Here is a 27,543-nt window from a genome sequence, read left to right as displayed (position 1 = left end):
TCTCCACAGATGACGCCTGACCCGCGGAGTGTTTGCAGTATTTATTATTTATACTTGGGATTCTTCTTGGTGCTAAGCCCAAGTTTTCCCAGCAGGATTCACACGGTTTTTTGTCCGGTTGTCGCAGAACACTTTAGCAGATCGAATATCAGATCGGCGTTGAGCACGAATTGACTTCAACAACTGCCTTTTCTGCATTCCTCCACTTCCCGCTGAGCGCACTGAACAAACTGACAACTGTTGTAGGCTCTCGCCTGTTGTGCGATCATGATGAATGATGGAAACTTAGTGAAAGTCAGAGTGGACAGCGCAAAACTAGGAGGCAACACAAACCATCATAGGTCATCACGATTTGGATCAGAAATTATGGAAATAGAAACAGTGATGCATTTGAAATCAGTTCATTAATTTTATTCAATGGCTACAAACAATACCTCGGGTACAATAGCAATATCCGCGCCTTTGGCTAACGGTATTGAATGCACAAAAGGACGATTATTTCATCTTGAGGCTAAAATCAACAGCGATAATCTGTCAACTGCATTTAAAGTGAACAGGTCATAAAATCCTTGTTTCAAATTCAGAGGCTATTTATTTATTTAAACTTCGAAATCTAACATATTTCTACCCCCTTGCCACAGAAAAGGATGGACAAGTGATAAACAAACGTCAGCTCAGCTCACAAGCATCAGACATCAGATGCATCCGGATCTCGCGATGTTTGCCTTAATCGGGTTTGCCTGAGTCTCATGTTTAACCACACAGGAGTAAAGCTCGTGTGAGTTCCAGTCTGCGTCTGGCAGCGTCAGGTAACTGCTTGTACTGAACGTGTTGTCAGTGTCCTGCTGGATCGGGCTGGTTTCAACGCCATTCTTTCTCGCACTGCCGTCCACAGTCCACTCAATGTCCACAGCACCCGGATTAAACCTATTCACCAAACACACCAGGGTCGCTGTTCCCTTTCCCGTGATCTCCGCCGATGAAGGTGGGAGTAGATACACAGTGGGTGCACGGGGATCTGTTTCCAATAAAAGGTCAAGGGTTAGTTAGAGCCTAGAAATTCTTCAGTTAAAAGTATCATCAAAGTTCAAAATACATTTCGTTTCGCACTGATCTATTCAATTAAATAACCAAATTGCCACTGTCTGCCACTGTCAACATATTACATCCGTACTGCACAATATTTAAAACGTTACAGGACACGGAGTCCAATCAACAATTCCCTTCCAGAATACCGTGAGAGACCCAGTCTGCTGAGTGATACAAAACTTTTGGTAGCCTTTCGTAATTGTCCCCGAGATTCAATTGGCCACAATTTACATAAATGACAGGAGTTGGAACTCATTGCCTTTCGCGGGTATTAAGAAATCCACTTGTCGTTGGTGTGTTCACGTCGTTCCCAAGTGAGACCGACATGATTTGTACCGCAAGACCTGCAGCTACTTCAAGCTTATACACCTTTTCTGTAGAGTCCTCTGAGCATTGAGGCAACTCAGGTGTCTTGAGTAGAACTGCGAAACTACTTGGGAGGATGTGATCTCGGGTGTATGTTAAAGCACATCTAACGGAAATACTTGCAGCAAAAGGTTATAAATATTGAAATACGAAAGAAAATGTATACAAGAAGCAGTCAGCAACACAGACAGCATCTATGGACGAGAAACGGGACTGACATTTCCGATCAAGGATCTTCATAAGAACCGGAATGTATTAAGCTGTAGAGAGGGTTGGGGAGCAAAGACAGTCTGTGATAAAAACGGTGATAATACAATCTAGTGCTGAACTCCGGTTGAGCAATTTTACATGCAATATTTGTTCTGTTGTTCAAACTTTTTCACTTCTGGTAATTATTTCCACAACTTATTTCACTGCTGGATATTTCATTCCAAGATTCCTAAAATTAGCGTGTGAAGACCCGTTAATTCCACACGCTACCCTACCTCTGTGGTGATTTAACAATTCCAAAGTAAATTCAATATTAGCATTAAGCAGACAGCGGTCGTCAGTAGACATGGATTGAGATGAAACACAGGAAACGACCGGTCGCTGAATTCGTGTACAATAAAGTTCAAGAAGTGAGAGCGAAGTAGTGAAACAAATATGTGGAAATGAATAGTTAAGAAGCATGAATTTCATTTTGGGGGACGTAACAATATCAGGGCGTTAAAGTTGGAACGGTGTTTATTAACGGCACAAGTTTATTTTAAGAGAGATAGTTGAGGATATGAATCGGCTCTGATATGTCCAAGTGAGAAAACAATGCTATGGAGTTCTTCAGTAATTTACTGAAGCCGTTACATCGTTCCAACCGAATTTTAAACTCAGTTTAATTGTTAAACAAAGCAATGGAGAACAGATCAGTCGGTCACCCAGGGAATGCCACGGTACTAATTGGACCCATGAAACAGATTACTCTGATGTCGCTGCTTCCATGGTGTTTTTCACTTTCGTTTCTATGTTCACTTTCTCTTTTAGTCAGAAATGTATCACTATTCTTCAATATCTCAAGCGAACAATTAACTTTCAACTCCAATTAAATCACAGAACTGTATAATCAAGTGAGCCAGCGGCGTGCGTTGCAGGAGCGAGTTACAGTACGGGCACACGGCACTTCCCTTAAGAATCAGTGTGTATGATGTGGCGCCGCTCCAAAAGTTGTCTGTTACGGCAAAATAAGATACTATTTGTTAGAAGGTGGAGTAAGGCTAACTGCAATGGGAATCACCATCTACCACCCACTCCGCACATGAAATGATGAATTTTGCTAAACTAGCTAATTAAGGGGAAGTGTAAGAGCACTGGAAACGAATGCGCTATAAGGTAGCAAACACATTAGGAGACAATATCGACCGACAGCCAACATATCCATTTGAAGTTCTGACGAAGAGTCTTAGACATGAGGCGTTAAGTTTGATTCTCTTTCCTCCGATTCTTCCTACCTGCTGATGTTCTCCCGCATATTTTTGTTCATATCTCACATTTTCAATATCTGCATTTTATATATCCGTGTACATTAGGTAGCTTTACAGATTATTGGATTATCGCCAGTGTTCAAAATATCTTTTAAAATCTGTTTGCTGCAGATTTTCATGCTCAGGCATCGACCTCAACTCGATTTTGTCAACACAAATGCACTCACCCTCCAACAGAGCCACAAGGACCCGATCAAAAGCACTAAATTTAAAGCGTTCTCACTGCCTAACTCGGAGTCCAACTCCTATCCGGGTTTAGATTCGAAAATAGTAATTTCTATTTAAAAAAACTTAAAAGAGACCCTTGGGCTGAGAGAGGCTTCTCATGAATCGGCTATTTTAAAAATATCACTTGTAAAAGCAATCAGTGTTAGCCAATAAGCAAACCAGGAAGTTTATTACCTTCCCTTCAAGTTAACAAGAACCAGCAGCAACTTTGGATGAAGATATTTTACTTACTGCCAATGCCCAGCCTCGTTCCTTTGCCGAAGAATAAACCGCTGCTCCACATGGCACAGTAATAGTCCGCAGCGTCCTCCGTTTGGACGTTCGATATTGTGAATGTCGCAGTGTTGCCTGACACTGATCCGGAGAAACGGTCTGGAATTCCCGGGCCTCTGTAAACGCTACTGCCCGACCAATAGTACACTACAGATCGGGGAGTGTTTCCGGGAATCTGCTGGTACCAGTACACATTGCTACTCCCTAAACTGGCGCCAGACATGGTACAGGTGATTTCGACGTTCTGTCCCGGAGAGGTGGACTTCGAAGGGGGCTGATTTACTGTGATTTCCGCGTTTGAATCTGAAAAAAGACCGATATGAGAAAAAAATGCAGACGGCTGACAGTACTAAATCACAGTAAAATGCAGCAGCAATTACCCATTGAATAGAGCCGACAAGAAATGTCATGTTGGTGAAAGTAAAATACTCACAAACTGCGCAAAGCACCAACGCACTGACAACCCGGATCCAGTGAGACATTGCAATTGAATGACTGGAGCTCCGACAGGGCGACAGTTTCCAGCTGAAGTGGCTTCTGGACTTTCTCTCCGGCTCACTTATGAATCGTGTGACGAGGTGTCACTGCGTGGTCCTCTTTATGCAAATCAGTCAAATCACAATGTTCCTTGTCGCCAGTAGAAGTTGCCAGATTTCTACTGTGTTAAATTATTCCTCATCTATTAAGTAAATAAGGATTTACTTTTCTGTTTTGTATCTTTGCATCCATTGATATTTTCTTAAGTCTGAAGAATTCTTAACAGCATTCACCGTCCCCCGCACCTTTTTTATTATTAAATTATATACGTATATTTTCCTAGTCTTAGAATTCACGCAGTTCTGAGGTGACGGTTTGAAGACACGAAAGGGATTAAAATTTGGCTGCAAGTTAGATTTGAGGTGTGCTTCCAGGAGACAAATCTTGTTTGCGTGTGTGACTGTGTGTTGCTTGGTGGAGGACGCTGCTTTTAGTGAACCACGGGAATGAGCATCAGATCTTTGCCCAAAGAACAGTAGCAGCATATCCACAGAAGAAATGCCATTGAAATTCACTTCAATGAAGTCAAAATAGGGCGATACGTTTAACCTACGCGGTTATCTATAATGATAGATATTATTGATATCTAATTTTATTAATATTTTATAAAAATTTGTCAATTTAAAATAGCATCAGTCGCTGATGCGTATGAGCAGTAAAGGCCATTGCCTGCACAATCGCTCTCGCATCCATGATGGTAAACATGTAAACACGCTCATCATCCTCGGATTTCCAACGAATATATCCTTCCCTTTGTGCAACCAAAAAGGTTCCGGAAGTCATATTTGGCAATTGTTCGGAATTCCTGTTCGCTAAGGCTATGTCTTATCAACAAGATTTAGGATCTGTGTGCATGTGCGGGGCATTTCTACCATCCGGAGAGAACAGACGAAGATCACAGACTAAAACGGTGCTGCCTCTGTAACAAGAGCAACGGGCAAGGTTGCAGGAAACATTTAATGCAACTCCAGACATTAATATCAATTGGAGACATTGATATCCCAAATACATCGTTAGTCATGGAAAGGCAGACAAACGTGTTGAGTGGTCTGGAGACTGTAGTCTGAGACATCGCTTCTACTGTGTTGGGTTCTTGACATGGCTGCACCAGTGTGAACATTTCAGACCGAACGAAAGATATTCGCCCGAAGAAAATCCCGACAGCCACTTAAAATAATAGCAATCATGTCAAAATGGTAAATCCGGAAAAGAGACAAATTAATTTCAGATCATTAATGCGTTGAGACTGCAAGTGTGTTATGTTTTGCGTGAGGCAATTAAATATGTCTTTTAATTCATGTACTGTTAACATGGATGAAATCTTGAAGACCACATTCTGTTCCACCAATGATCTGATCATTTCACAATTCCTTCGAGTTTGAAGTAGAATAGAAATTAAGAACTGGAAAGGAGAACAGAAAGAGAAATGTAGACAGACAGAAAATGTTTGAAAATTGACACATTAGCAGATTGAAACAGAATTCAAAAAATATATATCTTCTGGACATATAGTCGTAAAAGAATAAGCATGGAACAGATTGGAGAAGAAAAAATAGAATATGTTTTTCAGGCAGAGGGGTTCTCATATAATAAATGAGTTCCTTGCATTCGTCTGAAGTACTAAAAATATTAACAATGCTCAGAGTAGAACGTTTATCAGAATCAAATCAATTGCATATTTGAGAAGAGTAAGGAAGGAGGTAGCATTGACTCTCACAGCCATATTCTAAACCCCCTTTGATATGGCACTGCAACAGGATGACAATAAGTTTCCAAACACTACATCCTTGCTTAAACAGGGCCGAGAGGATAAGAACAGCCAATGTAATCTGGCAAGATTGGCAAGGGAGACATGGTCGGTGGTTGCAGTCCACATGACTGGCAATCCGTCCATCATCCTAAACGTTCATTCCTTCCACCATCGAAGCGACGTGAATACAATGTACACCATCCACAAAATGCACTGGAATTACTTCTCCAATTCATTCTGACAGTAGGATGCCACTATGATGGATAAGGGCATCCAGTGTATTCCAGCAGGTTTCTCCAAGTTACCGTACTGGAATGTAAAGATCTCACCGTTGCTCAAACTAAATCTTGCAACGTGCTAAATTGTGAGAACGTTAACACCCGAAAAATTGCAGTGGATGAAGGCTGTTCACCGCCACCTTCTGTAAGGCACTTCCGGATGGACAATAACTACCGCTTTTGGGGAGATGCATTTATCCCACAAATGAATAAACGAGAAGTGCCTTTGGCGAAGTGAAGGCGAGCAGAAGATAGCGGCGAACTGTTGTTTCATGCTTCACATTCAAGGAAAGTGCACGGTAATGTTCCCCAGCAACAATGTTGGGTCCGCTGATCTTCCATTTATCTATGAGTAAGTTTAGTTCACTCTGCAAGTGGCCTGAAATTTGGACATGTATAAATAACGAGGAGGACAATTGGACAAACTGGAGAAATAGTTTGATACGTTACAGTTAGAGTTTAATGCAGAAAAATTGGCGTGGCTTATTTTGGGGATGAGTTAGAAAGGAGAACAAAAAAAATAGAAGTGACTATTATACTGCTGGTTCAGAGAGCTTTGGAACAGTAGGTGAACAGGCTTTGAGGCAGGTTTTGATAAATCTGCTAGAAAGGTAGTACATGAATTCGAAATAGAAGCAATATAGAAAAACAAAGGTTAACCAAGACATCTGTGAAAATTAGTGTCGGTTCCAGCTGCCATGTATTGCAAAATGTAAAATAAAGGTTCACACAATGAAGGTATTGTTTAGAGATCATGTGTGTGTGTGTGTGTGTGTGTGTGTGTGTGTGTGTGTGTGTGTGTGTGTGTGTGTGTGTGTGTGTGTGTGTGTGTGTGTGAGAGAGAGAGAGAGAGAGAGAGAGACAGAGAGACAGAGAGAGAGAGAGAGATGGGAAATGTGGAAAGGCGAATGAAGGAGAGGGAACTGGAGAATGTGGGAAGCATGCTGCCTTCAAAGCAGCGACAGAGTACATGAATATGTCCCATATTGCCAAGGTGCATTCAACATAAAATGACAAGTGTTAATGAATTTAACTATACATCGAACAGCGACATCATTTCTTTCTGATGGAATTATATGGTTTTATCGTTGTTTCCATAACTAGAACAGAGTTTTTAATTTTAATTGAGAACTAAAATTGCTACTAATCTATGACATTAATAAAGGAGTTGGGGTATTCAGCAAATGTTAAAACATTGAGTTGAGTAAAATTAACTAAGAATACAAAACAGGATTTGACAGGACAGCGCATGGTTGTGTTCCGTCAGTGGGAGTTTGAGCTTGGTGCAAGTACAATTAGCTTTGGCTCCGAGTTGCAGACATTATAAGGCATCTCTCTCCATCAGGAAGAAGATAGAAAAGCTTGAAAATACGTACTGCCAGATTCACGGAGAGTTTCTATGCTGCTGATATCAAACTCTTGAACCGACATCTCCGACGCTCAAGCTGAATTCTTGATTCTCCATATCTACTTCGTCGTGGCCTTTGCACTTTATTTACCTGCACTGCACTTTCTCAGTCTCTACAGACCTATATTCTACATTCAGTTTTACTTTTTACCACCTCGTTGGACCTATATATGGCACTATCTGACTGGACGGCACGCAAACATAAGTTTTTCACTGTATTCGGTACATGTGAAAATAATAAACCAATACCAATACCATCGAGGAGGAGTGAGTTACCTGAACAGTCTGACCCACGTAGCTGTCACTGTCCATAGGTTTGGTTGTATTTTGGGTTCTGTCACTAATGAATCTCCTCTTTGGTGACTTCAATCCCGCAGTCGGAAGGGACGTAAACATTCGAAAGGTGTGAATGGCAAGGAAGGAGTTGGAAAAAGTACCTCAAAGGAGGTCTCCTTATTGATAGAAAGTGGTCCTGTTATGTCCAGCATTGTGTTTCAAGAGAAAGTCAAACACAACACTCCACAATGCAGGCACTTGTACCAATAGAAGTACAACAAGTCAAGATGTTAGGATACATAATGTTAGGATAGGGGATGAGGTATATAGGAACATGTCTAAGGTAGTATGTAGTGAAGATGGTAAGAAGGATAGACAGATGGAAAGCTAGGATAATCTGCTGAACAATAGAAGTACAACAAAATTAATAGCAGATACCGGACTAAACGTACTATATTTAAATGCACGTAGCATTAGGAATAAAGTAGATGACCTAGTGGAACAACTACAGATTAATAAATACGACATTGTGGCAATCACCCAGTTATGGCTTTATGATGGATGTGATTGGGAACTGAATGTCCAGGGGTACACAGTGTATAGGAAGGATAGGCGGGTAGGCAGAGGGGGAGGTGTGGCCATGATGGTTAGTAGTGATATAAAATCAATAGAAAGGAAGGATATTGGGTCAGAGGAGGTGGAATCCTTGTAGGTGGAGCTAAGGAATAGCAAGGGTAAAAGGACAATAGTAGCAGTCATACATAGGCCCCCTAATAGCAGTCAGCAAGTGGACGATAAGTTGCAGTTTGAGATAGAAAAAGCATGCCAGAGTGACAATGTGAAGATAATTATGGGGGATTTTAACATGAAGGTGGACTGGGAAATCCAGAATGGCGGTAGTACCCAGGAGAGGAGTTTGTGGAATGTCTAAGGGACGTTTCTCTAGAGCAACTTGTTGAAGAGCCCACCAGGGGATCGGCTGTTTTGGATTGGGTGCTGTGTAATGAACCGGAGGTGATTAGGGTACTAAAGGTAAAGGAACCAATGGGAACCAGTGATCACAATATGATTGAGTTCAGTTTCAAGTTTGCGAAGGAGAAACTGATAACTGGTGTATCGATATTTCAGTGGAACAAAGGAAATTACAATGGTATGAGAGAGGAGTTGGCCCTAATTGATTGGAAGAGTAAGCTGGCACGAGGGACGGCAGAGGAAAAATGGAAGGAATTTCTACAGGAAATAAGGAAATTGCAGGATAGATATATTCCAAGAAAAAAGGTTTTGAATGGAAAAAGGCACAAATGTGGATAACGAGAGAGGTGAAGGCTAAAATAAAAGCAAAAGGGGCTGCGTACAAAGAAGCAAAAATTAGTGGGAAAACAGAAGACTGGGAAGCTTTTAAAAACCTGCAGAGAGAAACTAAGAAGGTCATTAGGAAATAAAAGATGAATTATGAAAGGAAGTTGGCGGATAACATTCGAAAGGTTACTAAGAGTTTTTTTTAAATACATAAGGTGTAAAACAGAGACACGGGTTGATATAGGACGAATTGATAACGGTGCAGGAGCTATTATAATGGACGATAGAGAGATGGCAGAGGAATTGAATGAATATTTTGCATCGGTTTTCACCGTGGAGGACATCAGCAATGTGCCGGTTAGTAAGGAGTCTCACGAAATGGAATTGAGTTCAGTTAAGATTACTAGGGAGAAGGTGCTAGGAAAACTAAATGGACTAAAGACTGATAAGTCTCGCGGACCGGATGAGGTGCATCCCCGGGTTCTGAAGGAGGTGGCTTTAGAGATAGCGGAGGCATTGTCGATAATTTTCCAGAAATCGATAGATTCCGGCGTGGGTCCGGAGGACTGGAGGGTCTCAAATATAGTTCCGTTGTATACGAAAGGTGGGAGGCAGCATAAAGGAAATTACAGACCTATTAGTCTGACGTCAGTGGTGGGAAAGTTATTGGAATATATCCTCAAAGACGGGGTTACGGAATACCTAGAGGCGCAAGGCAAGATAGGTCCTAGCAAACATGGTTTTTTGAAGGGAAGATCCTGCCTGACCAACCTATAGGAGTTTTTTGAAGACATCACAGGTAAGGTGGATAAGGGAGAGGCGGTAGATGTTATGTATTTAGACTTTCAAAAGGCCTTTGATAAGGTGCCTCACAAGAGACTGATTAATAAGATGAGAGGTCATGGAATTACGGGTAGGATAACAGAATGGGTGGAGCATTGGCTGGTTGACAGGACGCAAAGAGTGGAAATAAAAGGATCTCGTTCTGGTTGGTTACCGGTTACTAGTGGTGTGCCGCAGGGGTCGGTGTTGGGACCGCTCCTTTTTACCTCGTACATTAACGATTTGGATAATGGAATAAATGGTTTCGTGGCTAAGTTTGCGGATGACACCAAGATAGGGGGAGGAGTAAGGAGCATAGAGGAAATAGAAAGAATGCAGAGGGACCTAGACAGTTTAGGAGAATGGGCAAGGAAATGGCAGATGAGATTCAATGTAGGGAAATGTGCAGTTGTACACTTTGGAAGCAGAAATAAGCAGGAAGATTATTATCTAGGAGGAGAGAAAATCCAAAGCACGGGAGCACAAAGGGACGTGGGGGTACTCGTGCAGGATACCTTAAAGGTTAACCACCAGGTCGGATCGGTGGTAAAGAAAGCGAATGCTATGTTGGCATTCATTTCGAGAGGTATAGTGTATAAAAGTAAGGAAGTGTTGATGAGGCTCTGCGGGGCACTAGTGAGGCCTCATTTGGAATATTGTGCGCAGTTTTGGGCCCCACATCTTAGGAAGGATGTGTTGACGTTGGAGAGGGTTCAGAGGAGATTTACGAGGATGATTCCAGGAATGAAAGGGCTTACGTATGAGGAGTGTTTGTCGGCTCTTGGACTGTACTCACTGGAGTACGGAAGAATGAGAGGGGACCTCATAGCGACATTTAAAATATTGATAGGAAAGGACAGAGTAAATGTGGCTAGGCTGTTTCCCTTGGTGGGTGAGTCCAGGACCAGAGGGCAAAATCTTAGAATTAGAGGGTACAGTTTCAAAACAGAGATGAGGAAAAATTTCTTTAGCCAGAGGGTGGTGAATTTGTGGAACTCCTTGCCACGTACAGCAGTGGAGGCCAGATCAGTGGGGGCGTTCAAGGAGGAGATAGATAGATATTTAAATAGTCAGGATATCACGGGATATGGGGATAAGGCAGGAAATTGGGATTAGAATAGTTTTTTTTTTATTTTTTTCTTCCCCCATTCCCCATTTCTCATTTCTATTTCCCTTTCCTTGGAGCAGACTCGATGGGCCGAATGGCCTGCTTCTGCTCCCTTGTCTTGCGAACTGCATTATCTAATTTTCGGGGCAATGGACAGCGGGGATGTTGTATTTTTAGACAGCACTGAAACAGGCCCTTCAGCCCACTGTGTCATGCAAGCCAGCAGGGATCTAACTGTGATAATCCTATTTCCCAGCACTCGGATTATATCCTTCCATGCTATGGCATTTGAAGTGCTCATCTAAATATCTGTTAAATGTTGTGAGCCTACACCATCGCTTCAGCAGTGTCATCCAGATTTAAACCATCCCCTGCGTGAAAAGTCTTCCTCAATTTCTTCTAAATGCGTTACTCCTTATCTTCAGCCCTTGCCTTCTGGTCACGTGCGTATGTTAAAGAGAAACTTTTCTCACTATCACACACATAATACATAGCATTGCAGTTGGCAATCACTGCTCAACCGACCACGGCCTGTCATTCAAGAGGAGAGAAATCCAGTTGCACAAACGACAGAGGGCTCCCCCTGCTGTCTGCCAAACTGAATGTCCTCACCATAATCCTAAACGCCTTCTCTCAGTGGTCGAACAGATGTTTCCCAAAGAACACCGTGGATTCCAACCATTTTGAGACACAGTACACATGATATTCATCGTGAAACACCTCTCAGAGAGATACATGGAGCAGCGGCAGCCATTTTACATGTTTATTCTTTATTTCACTGGTGAAAAGATCTCACCGCAGGTGCACGCCCATGCTATCTGCTGTTCCATACCGAAGGAAAGGATATGAATTCCCCTCTCCAAAGTAGAACAGGTCCATCGTTTCCCAAATACAAACACGGTCTGCAAACTGCCACAAGCAGCTGATCCCTGGTTCCGTTCCACTGAATGAAATGAAGTCAAAGGAATTCATGTTAACTGTAAACCTTACTACAACGGAAGATGTCCAAAAATAAAATGTTGGGAATACTCAGAAGGTCAGGCAGCATCTGATTCTGTTCTTGATTTTTCAGCTCTGGTGGAGAAGTATTGATTTTGCCTGCACCCCAGCTGGAATGGACCCCCTTGGCAGGATCAGCACATGTGGGAATCATTCCAATTATTTTACCCTGCATCACCTTATTCCGCTGGCCCATTGTTTTCCTATAAGGACTTTTTTTTAGTAATACGCCGCTCTTCGTGGAATGTGTAGTGACCCCGAATATGTAGGGTGTTATAAGGTCATCACGAAATCACTTTTTGCTTTGGACAATATATCTACCTTAAGGAAAATCACTGAAGACGGATTGCCTAGTTGTTATCCCTGTATGCGACCCTATTGAATGTAAACGTTTTTTCTATAAAATTTGCTTCCTTCTATTTCAAAAGAAAACCCCTCTGCAATCGTATTAGCATAAACCCGCCTTACATTGCGTTGCACTCAACACATAATCCAACTGAGGCATGGAAACAAGAGTCTAGAACCCGGGGAATATACCCAGGAATCTGATACCAATAGAACCTGAATGACCAAGACGTACAAAGGGCGTTAAGCGCAAGATAACACTACTGTCTGCAAGCTCCACTCCAAGTCACACCCCACTGTGGCTTAGAAATGTATCTCCATTTCTTCGATATCGCTGGGTTGAAACCATGGAATCCCCGACACAATAAAATATTCGGGGAAATAATTCGTAATGATTGTTAGATGAAATATTTTCTTCATTGTCAAGACACAAGAGACTGCAGATGCTGAAATCTGGAGCAAAAAATCAACAAACTGCTGGAGGAACTCGATGAGTCAGGCGGCATCTCTGCTGGAAAATGGACAGTCGACTTTCGAATAGACACCCTTCAGCTGGATTCAGACAATGACTAGTTCGATAGTAAGTGTAACGTGCCCTTCACATTCAGTGGAATTATCACACACCCATGCGTTTTCTACCATTTACAAGGTAAAATTCATTATCTGATGGAATACTCACCACTTGCCAAAATACTTACACCCCCAATAACACTCATAAAGCTCAGCGCAAATGCAAGCAGTCCACGTGATTGATCGGCCTCCCATCATACTAAACCTTCACTCTTCCCAACACGGATGGACCATGACAACAATTGGGCATCATCTCCAAGATGCCCTGGAATTATTCGACTAACCTGCGTGTCAGGTGTATACCCGTACCAGCACATACAGGATCCTCCGATATCCACACTATCCAGGCGAGTTAATATCTCACTTTCTCTCATTGCTTCTTTTTCCAAATCCTACAACTGTCTATTCTGAACAATAAATACAATTTATTGCATGTTTGGATGGACAAATTCACAGCGATATGTCACCCCGCAAATGATTAAAGAAGTGCATTTGGTCAAGTGTGAGCGAGCAGGGAGTGCTGGCGAACTTTTGTTTTGTTTCACATTCGAGGAAAGTGAACATTGGTGTCACCCTGCAACAGTGCTGGGTCCGCTGATCTTCCACTTACCTATTAGTAACTCAGGATTACATGGCATAACTTAAAAAAACTGCAGATGGATGAAATTTGAACTGATAAACAACAAGGAGGACATTACGACAGACCAGCGAAAGGGGCTCGACAGCTAAAATTTACTGCGGAAAATGTTGAAGTGACTTTTCTTTGTCGGTGTGATTTAAAAATGCAACATAACAGAATGGTGCAGAGCGCCCTGGGCACATAGGTGAGCAGGCTTTGAATGGGAATTTGAAAATTTTGCTGAAAAAAATGCATCACAGGGTTTAGAAATGGTAGCACATGGCTAGTATCTAAGAACCGGAAACAGCGGTAGACGGAGAGGAGGAGAAAGAGAGAGACTAAAAGGCAGAAAGAAATAGAGAGAGACAGAGTGTCAGACTGACAGATGGTAATTATTATTTCATGAGAATTATTATATTATTCTACTATACTATATTAATACTATATTAATTATTTCGTGAGAATTACCGTTTTATTTTGCATCCCATTGCGCCCACTAGAGTAGCGATTCAAATTAAACGGGAAAAACAAAAATTTGTTGATTGTTTATTCCGGTAATGAAAGAGTTGAAGTAATTAATCTAAGTTAATATATCCATGACAGTAAAATGAACAATGCATGGTACATGTTTCGACAGGGCATAGCACGAAATATATATGTTAACTGCAGAATGATGGGGTTGGAGGTCAATGTGATCCGGGTTTTGGCCATCTGTGATGAAATCTTGGTTACAATTCGGTGTGGGTCCGTATTGACGCCGTGATAACTTATAAGGATGAGTTACTAGAACAACTTCATGCACACAACAGAAACTGTCCATTGTCTAGGTCGTGTAATAAATGCATTTCCTTCTGGCCGACTCCAATGGAAAAGTCGGCGAGGAGGCAAAGTTTGGAAAGGTGTGAATGGAAAAGAAGGGGAAGGCAAAAGTAGCACAGACAGAGTCCTCCTCCTGAAGCAAGATGGCTCTGTTACATCCAACACGGTGTTTCAGGAGAGAGACAAACACCCATTGCAACACCCACATACACTGGCAAATGCCAGATTATTTCATTGTCTGTGCAAGGGACAGAAAACAAAGGATTCAAAGCCATAAAACAATAAAACGGCCAATTCGATCTCTGTGTGCGCGCCCGACATCAGTAATCTATGTATACAAATCCCAATACCCAGCTCTCCGACTTTGGCCTTCTATCGCATGTCATTTTAAATGCTCATCTGATTACTTTTTAAATATTGTGAGAGTTTCTTCCTCAGCAGAACATTCCATATTTCAGCCAGCCTCTGTATGAAAATGTCTTGTGCGAGTTTCATCTGAATTTCATACCCCTTGTCTTAAACCTATGCCCTCTGGTCATATACACACATGTTCAGGAGGCAACACATTCTCACTATGGGGCGTAAAACTTGCTGTAGAAGTTGCCAATGACTGCTCGACCGAACCCAAACTGTCATCCAAGATAGCGGACAAATCAAACTGTAGAAACGACGGAGGACACCCCCTGCTGTCTGCCACAGGGAAAGTCACCACCATCATCCACAAACTACCTTCTCTCAGCGGTCGAAGAACTGCAATCCACATCACACCGTGGATTCCAAACAGTCGACACAACCATAATCGTGTGGTAACTTTAAGAAAAACGCATGGAACAACAGTACAACTGTTTTTTATCTCACTGTGGAAAAGCTCTCAACACAGATGTGAGCACCTGCAGTCTGGTGTTCGCTACTCAAGAAAAATACTTTAATTCGCCTTTCCTGAGTAGAATCTATCGATAATGTCTCAAATACAAACATAGTCTGGAAGCTGCGCGATGTAACTAATTTTTTTTGTCCGGTTCCCTTGATTGAAATGGGGGCAAAGGAATCTAGGGTAACTATAAGCCTGACTACAACGGGCAGATTGGTCGAGAAATACAAAATATAGTGGAAATACTGAGCAAATTTGGTCTGATCCTCCTCAAGATTTTACAAAAACCACGTGACACCAGGAGTGTCGGAAGCACGGAGAGCGCTGTCAGGTCATTGCTGAGCCCTGGCTCTTTGCTTGCTAATTTTTATCCCAGCCAAAATTTTCCATTTACATCGTTAGTAATTGAAAGGCAGACAAACGTGTGAATGGTCTGCAGCCTGCAGCCTGAGACATCCCTTCTACTGTGTTGAGGGCTTGACATGGCTGCACCAGCGTGAACGTTTCAGGAAGAAAAGTATTCATCCGAGGGAAATCCGCACAGGCTCTTACAACAACGGAAATGATATGGAAGTGGTAAATCCCGAAAAAGACTCAAAGTAATCGAAAATGATTGATGCGTTCAGACGATAGGTGTGTTATGTTTTGCGTGAGGCAATTAAAGTGTGTCTTCTACCTGGTGTAATGTTAACATGGATTAAACCTTGAAGATCACATTCTGTTCCACTAATAACTTGATCATTTCACAACACATTAGAGCTTTAGGTAGAATAGAAATAAAGACTTGGATAGGACAACAGAAAGAAGAATGCAGGCAGATAGAAATTGTTTGAAAATGGACATATTAGCAGCTTGAATGGGAACCCAAAAATACATATTTTCTGAACCTATAATTTCTAAAAGGATTAGAACGGAACTGATTAAGAAAATAAATAAATGAAAAACACGATGATGCTGGAGGAACTCAGTAGGCCAGGTAGCATCCGTGGAGAAAAGCAGGTGGTCAATGTTTCGGGTCAGGACCCTTTTTCAGGACTGGAGATAGGAAAGGGGAATGCCAAATACATAGGAGGGAAAAGCAGAGCAGTGATAGGTGGACAAAAGCGTGGAGGCAGGTTGTGCACAAGGTGGTGATAGGTAGATGCGAGTAAGAGATAGTGATAGGCAGGTGCGGGGGAGCGGTGGAGAGCAGATCTCTCTCCACAGTGGAAGTGGGTAAAAGGTAAGGAGAGAGGAAAAATGCTAGGAAAGGGAAGAAAAGCATGGTGGGGGGGCGGAGTTGGGGGTCCTCGGCTTCCACTCTCAGGAGAATTCCAAGCGCAAACTGGGGGAACAGCGCCTCATTTTGCTTCTTGGAATCTTGCATCTTAACGGCATGACTATTAAATTCTCCCACTTTCAGTAATCCCCCAGCCGTCCCCCAATCACCACTACACCCCCCCCCCCCAACACACACACATACATCACCATGTTTTTCCTCTTCCCTTTCCTAGCATCTTTCCTTTCTTTCCTTACCCTTGACACATCCCCCGGCGGATCTGCTCTCCCCTCCTCCTCCGCACCTGCCTAAGAGTATCGCTTATCTGCATCTACCTATCACCACGCAGTGCTAATCCCGCCTCCCCTCTTTTGTCCACCTATCACTGCTCTGTTTTTCCCTCCTATATATTGGGCTTCCCCTTGTCCGATCTTCAGTCCTGAAGAAGGGTCCTGACCCGAAACATTGACTGTCTGCTTTTCTCCACCGATGCTGCCTGGCCTGCTGAGTTCCTCCAGCATCATCGTGTTTTTCATCTGGATTCAGCATCTGAAGTCTTTTCTTTCTCCGGAAAATAAATAGACAGTGTTGTTCAGGCAGAGGGATTGCCTGATATAATAAATGAATTCCTTGCATTCGACTTCGGTAAAGAGTGGGGGAGATAAAGCATTAAAATATCAGCAATGTTCAGAGTAGTAGGTTTAAATGATTCAAATCAAATGTATATTTGGAAAAAAATAAAGAAGCAGATAGTAATGGCTCTCACTACCATCTTCTAAACCTCCTTTGATATTGCCCTGCAACGGGATGACAACAAGTTTCCAAACACTACATCCCTGATTATCCCTGAGATAAGGACGAGGCTTGCATTCCATATGGCTGGCCATCCGTCCATCATCCTAAACCTTCATTACTTCCACCATTGATGCACTGTGACGACAATGTGCACTGTCTGCAAATTGCACTGGGATTACTTGCTCAATTCATCTGACAGTAGGTTGAAGCAGCATGAATTAGAAAGAACCCGAACATGTGGGAAGCGTGCTACCGTCAAAGCAGCGACACAGTATGTGAATATGTCCCGTATTTCGAAGGTGTATTTGCATAAAGCGACATAAATATTAAAGGATTTAAACATAAATCAAATGGCGGAATCACTAGTTTCTGAGTTAATTGTTTCGTGATGTTACACTTTTCTGTTTTTGCTCCACTAGAGAGGGCAGTGTTGTTAATTTAAGTAACGGGAACTAAAATTGCTGCTACTTTATTAGTTTAATAAAGGAGCTGCAGTATTCAATGAAAGTTAAAATATTCAGGTGAGTAACACTGAGTAAGAATATAAAAGAGCATTTGACAGGACAGGGCACGATTTAGCTCCGCCAAGTGGGAGTTTGAAGTTGCTGCTGGTACAATTAAGTTTGCCTCCGAGTTGCAGACATCATAACGCATCTGACCCATCAGGCAGAAGATACAAAACCTTTAAAGTACGTACCATCAGACTGAAGGACAGGTTCTATCTTGAACTCTCCTCTCATACACTAAAGATCAATTCTGGATCTTCCAATCTACCTAGTCGTGCCTTTTACAACTTATTTATCTGCACAGTACTTTCCCTGACGCTACAGCACTATTTTCTGCTATCTGTCTTTTTCTGTTTACTGACTTGGTGGACATATGTGTGGCATGATCTGACTGGATGGATGCATACAAAAGTTTCACTCTATCTCGGTGCAGGTGACAGTGATATACCAACACTAATAACATCGGGAAGGGGTGAGTTACCAGAACAGTCTGACCCACGCGGCTGTCACTGTCCATAGGTTTGGTTGCACTTTGGGTTTTGTCACGAAAGCATCTTCTCTTTGGTGACTTCAATCCTGCAGTCGGAAGGGATGTAAACATTCGAAAGGTGTCAATGGCAAGGAAGGAGTTGGAAAAAGTACCTCAACGGAGGTCTCCACTTGATAGAAAGTGGCCCTGTTATGTCCAGCACCGTGTTTCATGACAAAGGCAAACACAACACTCAACAATGCAGGCACTTACGCCAACTCGATGATCTCATTATCGGAGCAATGGACAGCAGGGATGCTGCATTGTCAAACAACACTGAAACGGGTCCTACAGCCCACTGTCTCATGCAAGCCAGCAGGGATATAACTGTAATAATCCTCTATCCCAGCACTCGGATTATATCCTTCCATGCCATGGTATTTGAAGTGCTCATCTAAATATCTGTTAAACGGTGTGAACCTGCACCATCTCTTCCGCAGTGTGATTCGGTTTTCAACAATCCTCTGCGTGAAATATCTTCGTCTAATGTCCTCGAAATTTCTTTCTCTATGCATTCAAATTGCGCCTGCTGGTCATGCGTGAATGTCGAAGAGAAGGTTTCTCACTATCACATACATAGTACATGGCACTGTCACATACCTAGTACATAACAATTGACAATCAGCCGACCATGGCCTGTCATTCCAGAGAAGGAGACAAATCCAGTTGCACAAACGACAGAGGATCCCCTGCTCCCTGCCAGAGGGAACGTCATCACCATAATCCGCTAAAACGACTTCTCTCACTGGCCAACGAGCTGTTTCCAAAATAACACCGTGGATTCCAAACATTTCGAGACACGGTACACATGATCTTCATCGTGCAACCCCTCTCAGAGAGATGCAAGGTGCAGCAACACCAATATATACGTGTATTCTCTAGTTTACTGGTGAAATGAACTCAACGAAGGTGCACGCTCATGGTGTCTGCTGTTCTCTACCGAAGGAAAAGATACGAATTCTCCTCTGTGAAGAAGAAAAGGCCCATCATGTCCCAAATACAAACAAGGTCTGCAATCTGCGAGATGTCGTTGATTCCTACTTCATTTCCGTTTAATAAACAACGACATTGAAGTCAGCTGTGATCCTTACCACAACGGAAGATTAGTCCAAAAATAAAATGTTGGGAATAGTCAGAAGGTCAGGCGACATCTGATTCTATTCTGGATTTTTCAGCTCTTTAGGAGGATAACTGACCTTACATGCATCCCTGCTGGAATGCACTTCCGAATGAATTTGGGGACCATTGCAATTATCTGACCCTGCATCAGCTTATTCCGCGGACCAATCAGTCGGGCTAGGGACAGACAAAAGTATTGTAGAGCCATAAAACACTGAAACGCCACTTCGACTGTCTCCGTCCATGCCCCGTTATCAGGGATCTTCCGATATCATGACCCCAATACCCAGCATACGGACTCTCGCCTTCCATCCCATGTCATTTGAGGTGCTCATCTGAATACTTTATGTGTTTTGACAGTCTCTTCCTCAGCAGAACATTGCATACCAGCAATCTTCTGAGGGAAAATGTGCTCTACGAGTTCCATCTGAATTTCATAACCCTTGTCTTAATCTTATCCCTCTGCTCATCTACACACCTGTTCGTGGGGGGCGGGGGGGAGGTTGTAACATTCAGTATCATAAATAAAACGAGAGGTAACTGATGCCAATGACTGCTGGACCGACCACGAACTGTCATTCAAGACAGCGGACAAATCCAAATGTGGAATCGACAGAGGACTCCCCCTGCTGAGTGCCACAGGGAACGTCACCGCCATCATCCACAAAGCACCTTCTCTGAGCGGCCGAAGAACTGCAATCTGCATCACACCGTGGATTCCAAACGCTATAAATGTTGTTTTCTTTTTACCTCTCTGCGGAAAGGTTCTCAACACAGATGTGAACTCCTGCAGTTTGGTGTTCTCCAATCAAGGAACATACAGTATATTAAATCGCCTTCGGCCCAAAATGTCGTGCCGACATAGCTAATCCCTCCTGCCTACAGAATGCCCAGAGCCTTCCATTTCCCTCTCATTCATGTGCCCATCCAAACTCCTCTTAAAAGGCCCCAATGAACTTGCCTCCACCACCCTATCAGGCAACGCATCCACCTCTCTCTGAATGAAAAACTTACCACCCCCCACGTCTAGTCTGAATCTACCCCCTCTCACCTTAAATGTATTGTCTGGTATTGGATGGCTCAGTAACGGGAAGAATATATTGCTTGTCCACCCTATCTATGCCCCTCAAAATTTTATACACTTCCAACAGATCAACCCTCAGCCTCCGCCTCTCCAAAGAAAAGAGCCCAAGTTTGTCCAGCCTCTCCTGATAATACATGCCCTCTAATCCAGGCAGCATCCTCGCAAACCTCCCCTGGACCTTCGCTGAAGCCTGGACATCCTTCCTCTTGACAGTGACTAGAATTGCACGCAATATTCTATATGTGGCCTAACCAGACTTCAAAAGAGATGCGTCATAACTTCTTGACTCCAATACTCAATACCTCGATTAATGAAAGCAAGCGTTCCTTAAGCCTTCCTAACCACCCTACCAACCTGTGTAGCCACTTTCAATGAGCCATGGATTTGCACCCCAAGGTCTCTCGGCTCTTCAACACTGTTAACGGTCTTGCCCTTTAGAGTCTACTGCCTCTTGACATTAGTCCTACCAAGGTGAAACACCTCACATTTATCCGAGTTAAACTCCATCTACCATGTCTCTGCCCACATCTGCAACTGATCTCTATCACGCTGTATCTGTCGCCAGTCTTCTACACGGTTTACAACTCCACCAATCTTGGTATCCTCTGCAATCTTACTTACACCCATCAACAGACTCATTTATCTACATCACAAACAGCAGATGTCCCCAGTACAGATCCCTGTGGAACACCACTACGCACAGGTCTCCAGCCCGATTAAGTCCCTTCAACCACCACCCTCTGTCTTCTATGGGCAAGCCAGTTCTGGGTCCACACAGCAAATTCTTCACTGACCCCATGCATCCAAACTTTCTTGATGAACCTATTATGTGGGACCTTATCAAATGCCTTACTGAAGTCCATATAGATGACATTCACAGTTCTACCTTCATCAATCTCTCTCGTCACCTTTTCGAAAAACTCAACCAGGTTAGTAAGGCATGACTTGCCACGCGCAAAGCCATGCTGGCTTTCCCTTATCAAGACATTGGATTCCAGATGCTGGTATATCCCATCTCTCAGAATTTTCTCCAGCAATTTCCCTACAACTGAAGTGAGACTCACCGGTGTAAAGTTCCCCGGATTTTCCCTTGTTTCTTTCTTAAATAGAGGAACAACATTAGCCACTAACAAGTCCTCAGGGACCTCACCCGTGGACAAAGAGGACACAAAGCTGCTGGTCAAGGTCCCAGCATTTCCTCTCTCGCCCTCCTCAGTTACGTGGGGTATATCCCGTCGGGCCCCGGGGACTACTCTTGTTCTCGTTATCCTCTTATTCCTTACGTAGGTATAAAATGTCTTTGGATTCTCTTTAAAGCCTACTTGCTAAGGACATTTCATGGCCGCTCCTGGCTTTCCAAGTTCTTCTTTTAGTTCATTTCTAGCTTCTTTATATTTCACATGGACTCTATCTGATCCTTCCTTACAAAGCTCTACATGCTTGTTCGTTTTCTGCTTGAATAAGTTCGTCACTTCTCTGCACATCCAAGGGCCCCTTATTTGACCATTCATGTCCTTCCTTCTAATCGGAACATACCTATCCTGTACCCTATGTATTTCATCCTTATGCACTTTCCACGTGTTCGACGTGGACATGCCAGAAAAAAAGGTGTTCCTAGTTTACTCTACCTAGTTCCTGCCTTGTTGCTTCATAATTAGCCCTGATCCAATTTAAAACCCTCCCGCTAGCCGCATGCCTATCTTTATCTATAGCTATCCTGAAAGTTAATGAGCTATGCTCACAGTTCCCCAGTTGCTCACCAATAATGTCCCTAATGCAAACATAGTCTGTAAATTGCGTGAGGTAACTGATTTTTGCTCCGGCTCCCTTCATTGAAATGATGGCAAAGAAATTGAGGGTAACTATGAGATTGTTTACAACGGGACGATTGGTCCAGGAATAGAGAAAATGTGGGAAATACTGAGCAGGTTAGGTCTCATCCTCCTCCTCATTTTCTAAACATTACTTGGCACCATTTGTGCTGTAAGCACAGGGAACGCTGTTCGGTTATCGCTTAACCCTGGTTCAGTCCTTCACAATTTTTTACCTGAGCCAAAACTTATGCACCAAGCGAGACCATCGAAACAGAGATTAACCAGATATCTTTCCTGCGGAGAACCAAATGTTGTGCAAACTCGCTGATGCATTTCCTTCAATGCAAGGATGAATATATTTCAAAATTAGGATGTTAATTGAAAAGCATTTTAGAATATTAAGATATCAGTAAATGCTCGATAGAAAAGCACTTCCTGAAAGCTATTGGGTGAAGATTTAAGCTAAGGCTTGTCACGTGAAGCTGATGTATCCGCCAGCCGCAAGGAATAGAGATGGGACTAAATGAATAGCTGTTTCTGGCAACAAACAGGTGCCTTGTGGCTGCTTGTGCACTTTCCATAACATATACCTCTCTAATCCTCCTCCCCCTCTCACTATCTGTCTATTTATCTATATATCCGTCTATCTATCTATCTGTCTGTCTGTCTGTCAGTCTATCTATCTATCTATCTATCTATCTATCTATCTATCTATCTATCTATCTATCTATCTATCTATCTATCTATCTATCTATCTATCTATCTATCTATCTATCTATCTATCTATCTGTCTGTCTGTCTGTCTGTATGTCTGTCTATCTATCTATCTATCTATCTATCTATCTATCTGTCTGTCTGTCTGTCTGTCTGTCTGTCTGTCTGTCTGTCTGTCTATCTATCTATCTATCTATCTATCTATCTGTCTGTCTGTCTGTCTGTCTGTCTGTCTATCTATCTATCTATCTGGCTGTCTGGCTGTCTGGCTGTCTGGCTGTCTATCTATTTAACTATCCACACATCTGTTTATATGCACATGATCTACATGAAGCTCAGCCTCTCTCCTGTATTTCCTTCCTTTCCTTTCAGACTTATTTTTCCTGCTCCAGCAAGGCAGAGTGGGAATAGTAACATATATCGGGAAAGTCTGCCCACGATTATAAGTGACTGGCATAGATTTTATGCATGTGATTTATATGGCGTTGTCCAGCACTCATATAGTTTTTCTTCAGAAATTGCTCTTACTTCATTGACAGTGTTATTGTTGCCAAACAGTTGCAAGAAACCGCTGTGAAACAATTCTACACCCACCCCAACTCTGTGGCTGACTTGCTCATGCCAATACCCACACATTTGGAGAAGACGGTTAGTTTGAATAAACTGCAACATTTATTGTGAATGTGACGCCCCTGTGGAATAAATGTTGAGGATAAGTTGTAGGTAGGAGGACTGCAAACTAGTGGGAGTGAAAAGATTATCAGTCTACAGAATCCTAGTATTCTTTTCTAAATGAATGGGGGCTCCAGGACAAAGGCCAGTCCACACATTCTTAACTTCCATATCAAACGCAACAAAACACCTTTCCTAGCCTCCTATTCAAGAAACCTACAGGGAATTAAGAACCTCTTAAAACTGTGCAGGTGTTGGTTGGAATAGGGAAGATCTCGTGAAGGCTTATCGACCAGACACTCCAATTTCATTTCACTCTCCACAGCTGACACCTAATCCGCTTGGTCTTTCCAGTATTTTCGAGTTATATTTGGAGTTTCATCGGTGCTAAGCCAAGGTTTGCCGTGCAGGGTTCACGCGGTTTTTTTCGGGTTGACCCAGAACATTTTGGCAGAGCAACTATCAAATCACTGTTGAGCACGGATGGACTTCAACAACTGCTTTTGCTACATTCCTCAGGTTCCTGCAGAGCGCACTGAACAACCTGACTACCGGTTTTGGCTCCCGCCTGTTCCACGATTGTAATTCATGATCGAATCTTGGAGAAAATCAGCGTCGATAGCGCAAAACTAAGAGCTAGCACAAACCATCTTCGGTCATCACCATTTAGATCAGAAATGAAGCAAATACAAACAGCATTGCATTTTAAACCAGTTCAACAATTTTATTCAACGGCTACAAACAATACTTCGGGTACAATAGCAATAGCCGTGCCTTTGACTAACGGTATTCAAAGCACAAAAGGAAGATTATTTCATCTGACGGCTTCAACCAACTGATCGACTGCAAAAATCTCTCAACTGCATTTAAAGTCAACGTGATACAAATCAATGTTTCAACTTCAAAGACTATTTCTTTATTAAAACTTCGAAATCTAACGCATTTCTATCCCTTTGCCACCTGAAAGGAACGAAAAGGGATAAACAATTTGCCAGATCATCTCACAAGTTCCAAATATCAGATACAGCTGGATCTCGCGATGTTTGCCTTAATCGGGTTTGCCTGAGTCTCGTGTTTAACCACACAGGAGTAACGTTCGTGTGAGTTCCAGACTGAGGCTGGCAGAGTCAGGTAACTGCTCGTACTGAATGTGTTGTCCGTCTCCTGCTGGACCCGGCTGGTCTCAACACCATCCCTTCTCTCACTGCCGTCCATAGTCCACTGAATGTCCACAGCGCCCGGATTAAACCCGTTCACCAAACACACCAGGGTCGCAGTTCCCTTTCCCGTGACCTCCGCCGCTGAAGGTGGAAGTAGAGACACAGTGGGTGCACGGGGATCTGTTTCAAATAAAAGATCAAGGTTTAGTAAGGGTCGGGAATTTCTTCAGTGAAAATAGTTTTTGTTTTGTTCAAACCTTTGCTCTTCCCGTAATTACTTCCACAACTTATTTCACTACTGGGTATTGCACTCCAAGTATCCCAAAAATGAGAGGTCGGGGATGCGTTAATTCCACAACCCACCCTCTCGCTATGGTGATTTAACAATTACAACGTGATTTTATACTCATATTAAGCAAACGGAGGTCAATAGTACACCTGGCAACACGGGAAACATCCCGTCACAGAATTCGGGTGCAATAAAGTTCAAGAACTGAGAGCGAAGTAATGAAGCAAATATATGTACCTGAAAAGTTAAGAAGCATGAATTTCATGGTGAGGTGGGGTGCGGTCGGAATCTTACTATCAGGGCGTTAAATTTCGAACGGCATCGGGTCTGAATACCGGCACAAATTCATTTTAACAGAGAGCATTGAGGATAAGAATCGGCTCTGATACGTCAGACAGCGATGCTATAGAGTTCTTCGGTATTTTGCTGAAGCCGTTGCATCTTTCCAAACGAATTTTTAACTCAGTTTTGAGAAGAGACAAAACAACGGCGAACAGATCAGTCGGTCACCCAGGGAATGCCACGGTGCTAACTGGGTCCGTGAAACAGATTACTCTGATGTATGTGATGCCATAAAGGGTGTGCTCGTTTCTTCATTCACTTTATCTCCACTATTTTTAGAAATGTATCACTATTCTTGAATATGTCACTGGAAAACAATTAGCTTTCATTTCCAATTAAATCGCGAAACTGTAAAATCAAGTGAGCCAGTGGCGTGCATTCCAGAAGCGAGTTACAGCACGGACACACAACCCTTCACTTAAGAACCAAAGGGGATAATGGGGCTGCGTTGAAGGAGCAGCTTCAAAAGTCCTCTGTTACTGCAAAAGAAGCTTCTGTTTGTGAGAAAGGGGATTAGACTAACTACAATGGGAATCACCATCTATCACCCATGACGTCCATGTAATGACGAATTTTGCTAAACTGGCTATTTCAGGGTAAGTGTATGAGCGCTCGAAATGAATGCACTGCAATGTGGAAAACACATTCCGAGAAAATATCGGCTGACAGCTATCAGATTCATTTACCGCCCAGAAGAACTATCCTCGATTTTAAACGTTAACATTGGTTCTCTTTCCACCGACCCACCCTGTCTTCGGAGGGTCTCCTGCACGTTTCTGTTTATATCTCATATTGGAATTATCTGCATTTATCAGATCCATGTACACTTGCGCCGTGAACGCCATTTCGGGGACATAAAATTAAACCACACAAGTTGTTTTAAAAAAGTCCGATCTTATGGTCACGATTCATACCAGGCTCATTAATTCACTGCGAAGACAGTTTGTGTCGACGATCAATGATTAGTTCAAATTGAATTGCTGTTGCGTATTTTATAAATTATTGGATTATCGCCAGAGTGCAAGTATCTTTTAGAATCGGTTTGCTGCAGATTTTCATGTTCAGGCATCGACCTGAACTCGATTCTGTCAACACAAATGCGCTCAGCTTCCAGAAGAGCACCCTAATCCGATAAAACGCAGTCAGCCTTCAAACAAAGATTCTCACTATATAACCAGGAGTGGACTTCTTATCCAGGTTTAGATTCGGAAATAGTAATTTCTACAAAAAAGACTTGAAAGTGACACTTGGGCTGAGGGATGCTTCTGAAGTGTTGGGTTACTTTAAAAATATCACTTTTAAAAGGCATCAATTTTAGGTAATAGGCAAATCACGCATTTTATTCCTTTCCCTTTGTAAACAAGAACCAGCGGAAACTTTGGATGAAGATATTTTACTTACTGCCAATTCCCAGCCTCGTTCCTTTGCCGAAGAATAAACCGCTTTTCCACATGGCACAGTAATAGTCCGCAGCGTCCTCCGACTGGACGTTCGATATTGTGAATGTCGCAGTGTTGCCTGACACTGAGCCGGAGAAACGGTCTGGAATTCCCGGCCCTCTGTAAACGCTACTCCCAGAATAATAGTATACCACACTCCGGGGAGTGTTTCCGGGAATCTACTGGTACCAGTACACATTGCTACTCCCTAAAGTGGCGCCAGACATGGTGCAGGTGATTTGGACGTTCTGTCCCGGAGAGGTGGACTTCGAAGGCGGCTGATTTACTGTGACCTCCGCGTTTGAATCTGAAAAACAAAACACTAATATCTGTAAAAACAAAATGCAGACGGATGACAGTACTAAATCACAGTAAAATGCAGCAGCAGTTACCCATTGAGTAGTTCCGACAAGAAATATCATGTTGATGAAAGTAAAATACTCACAAACTGCGCAAAGCACCAACGCACTGACAACCCGGATCCAGTGAGACATTGCAATTGAATGACTGGAGCTCCGACAGGGCGACAGTTTCCAGCTGAAGTGGCTTCTGGACTTTCTCTCCGGCTCACTTATGAATCGTGTGACGAGGTGTCACTGCGTGGTCCTCTTTATGCAAATCAGTCAAATCAGAATATTCCTTGACGCC

At 42.8% G+C, this 27,543-nt stretch overlaps 1 gene segment (V, D, J or C); it reads right to left on the bottom strand.

The window, feature by feature from the left end:
• Window positions 1–385: 385 nt before the first annotated feature.
• On the bottom strand, window positions 386–27,389 carry LOC127579601 (Ig mu chain C region secreted form-like). The segment is given in 7 exon segments: window positions 386–1,018; window positions 3,432–3,776; window positions 3,907–4,031; window positions 19,459–19,558; window positions 24,691–25,005; window positions 26,858–27,202; window positions 27,341–27,389. Coding segments are annotated over 7 exon segments (1,602 nt in total).
• Between the last annotated feature and the right edge of the window lie 154 nt (window positions 27,390–27,543).

This window comes from Pristis pectinata, chromosome 17, assembly GCF_009764475.1.
Source record: "Pristis pectinata isolate sPriPec2 chromosome 17, sPriPec2.1.pri, whole genome shotgun sequence".
Lineage (NCBI taxonomy): Eukaryota > Metazoa > Chordata > Chondrichthyes > Rhinopristiformes > Pristidae > Pristis > Pristis pectinata.
The sequence above is the reverse complement of the archived record's forward strand: the minus strand, read 5'-3'. Positions and strand labels throughout refer to the sequence as shown.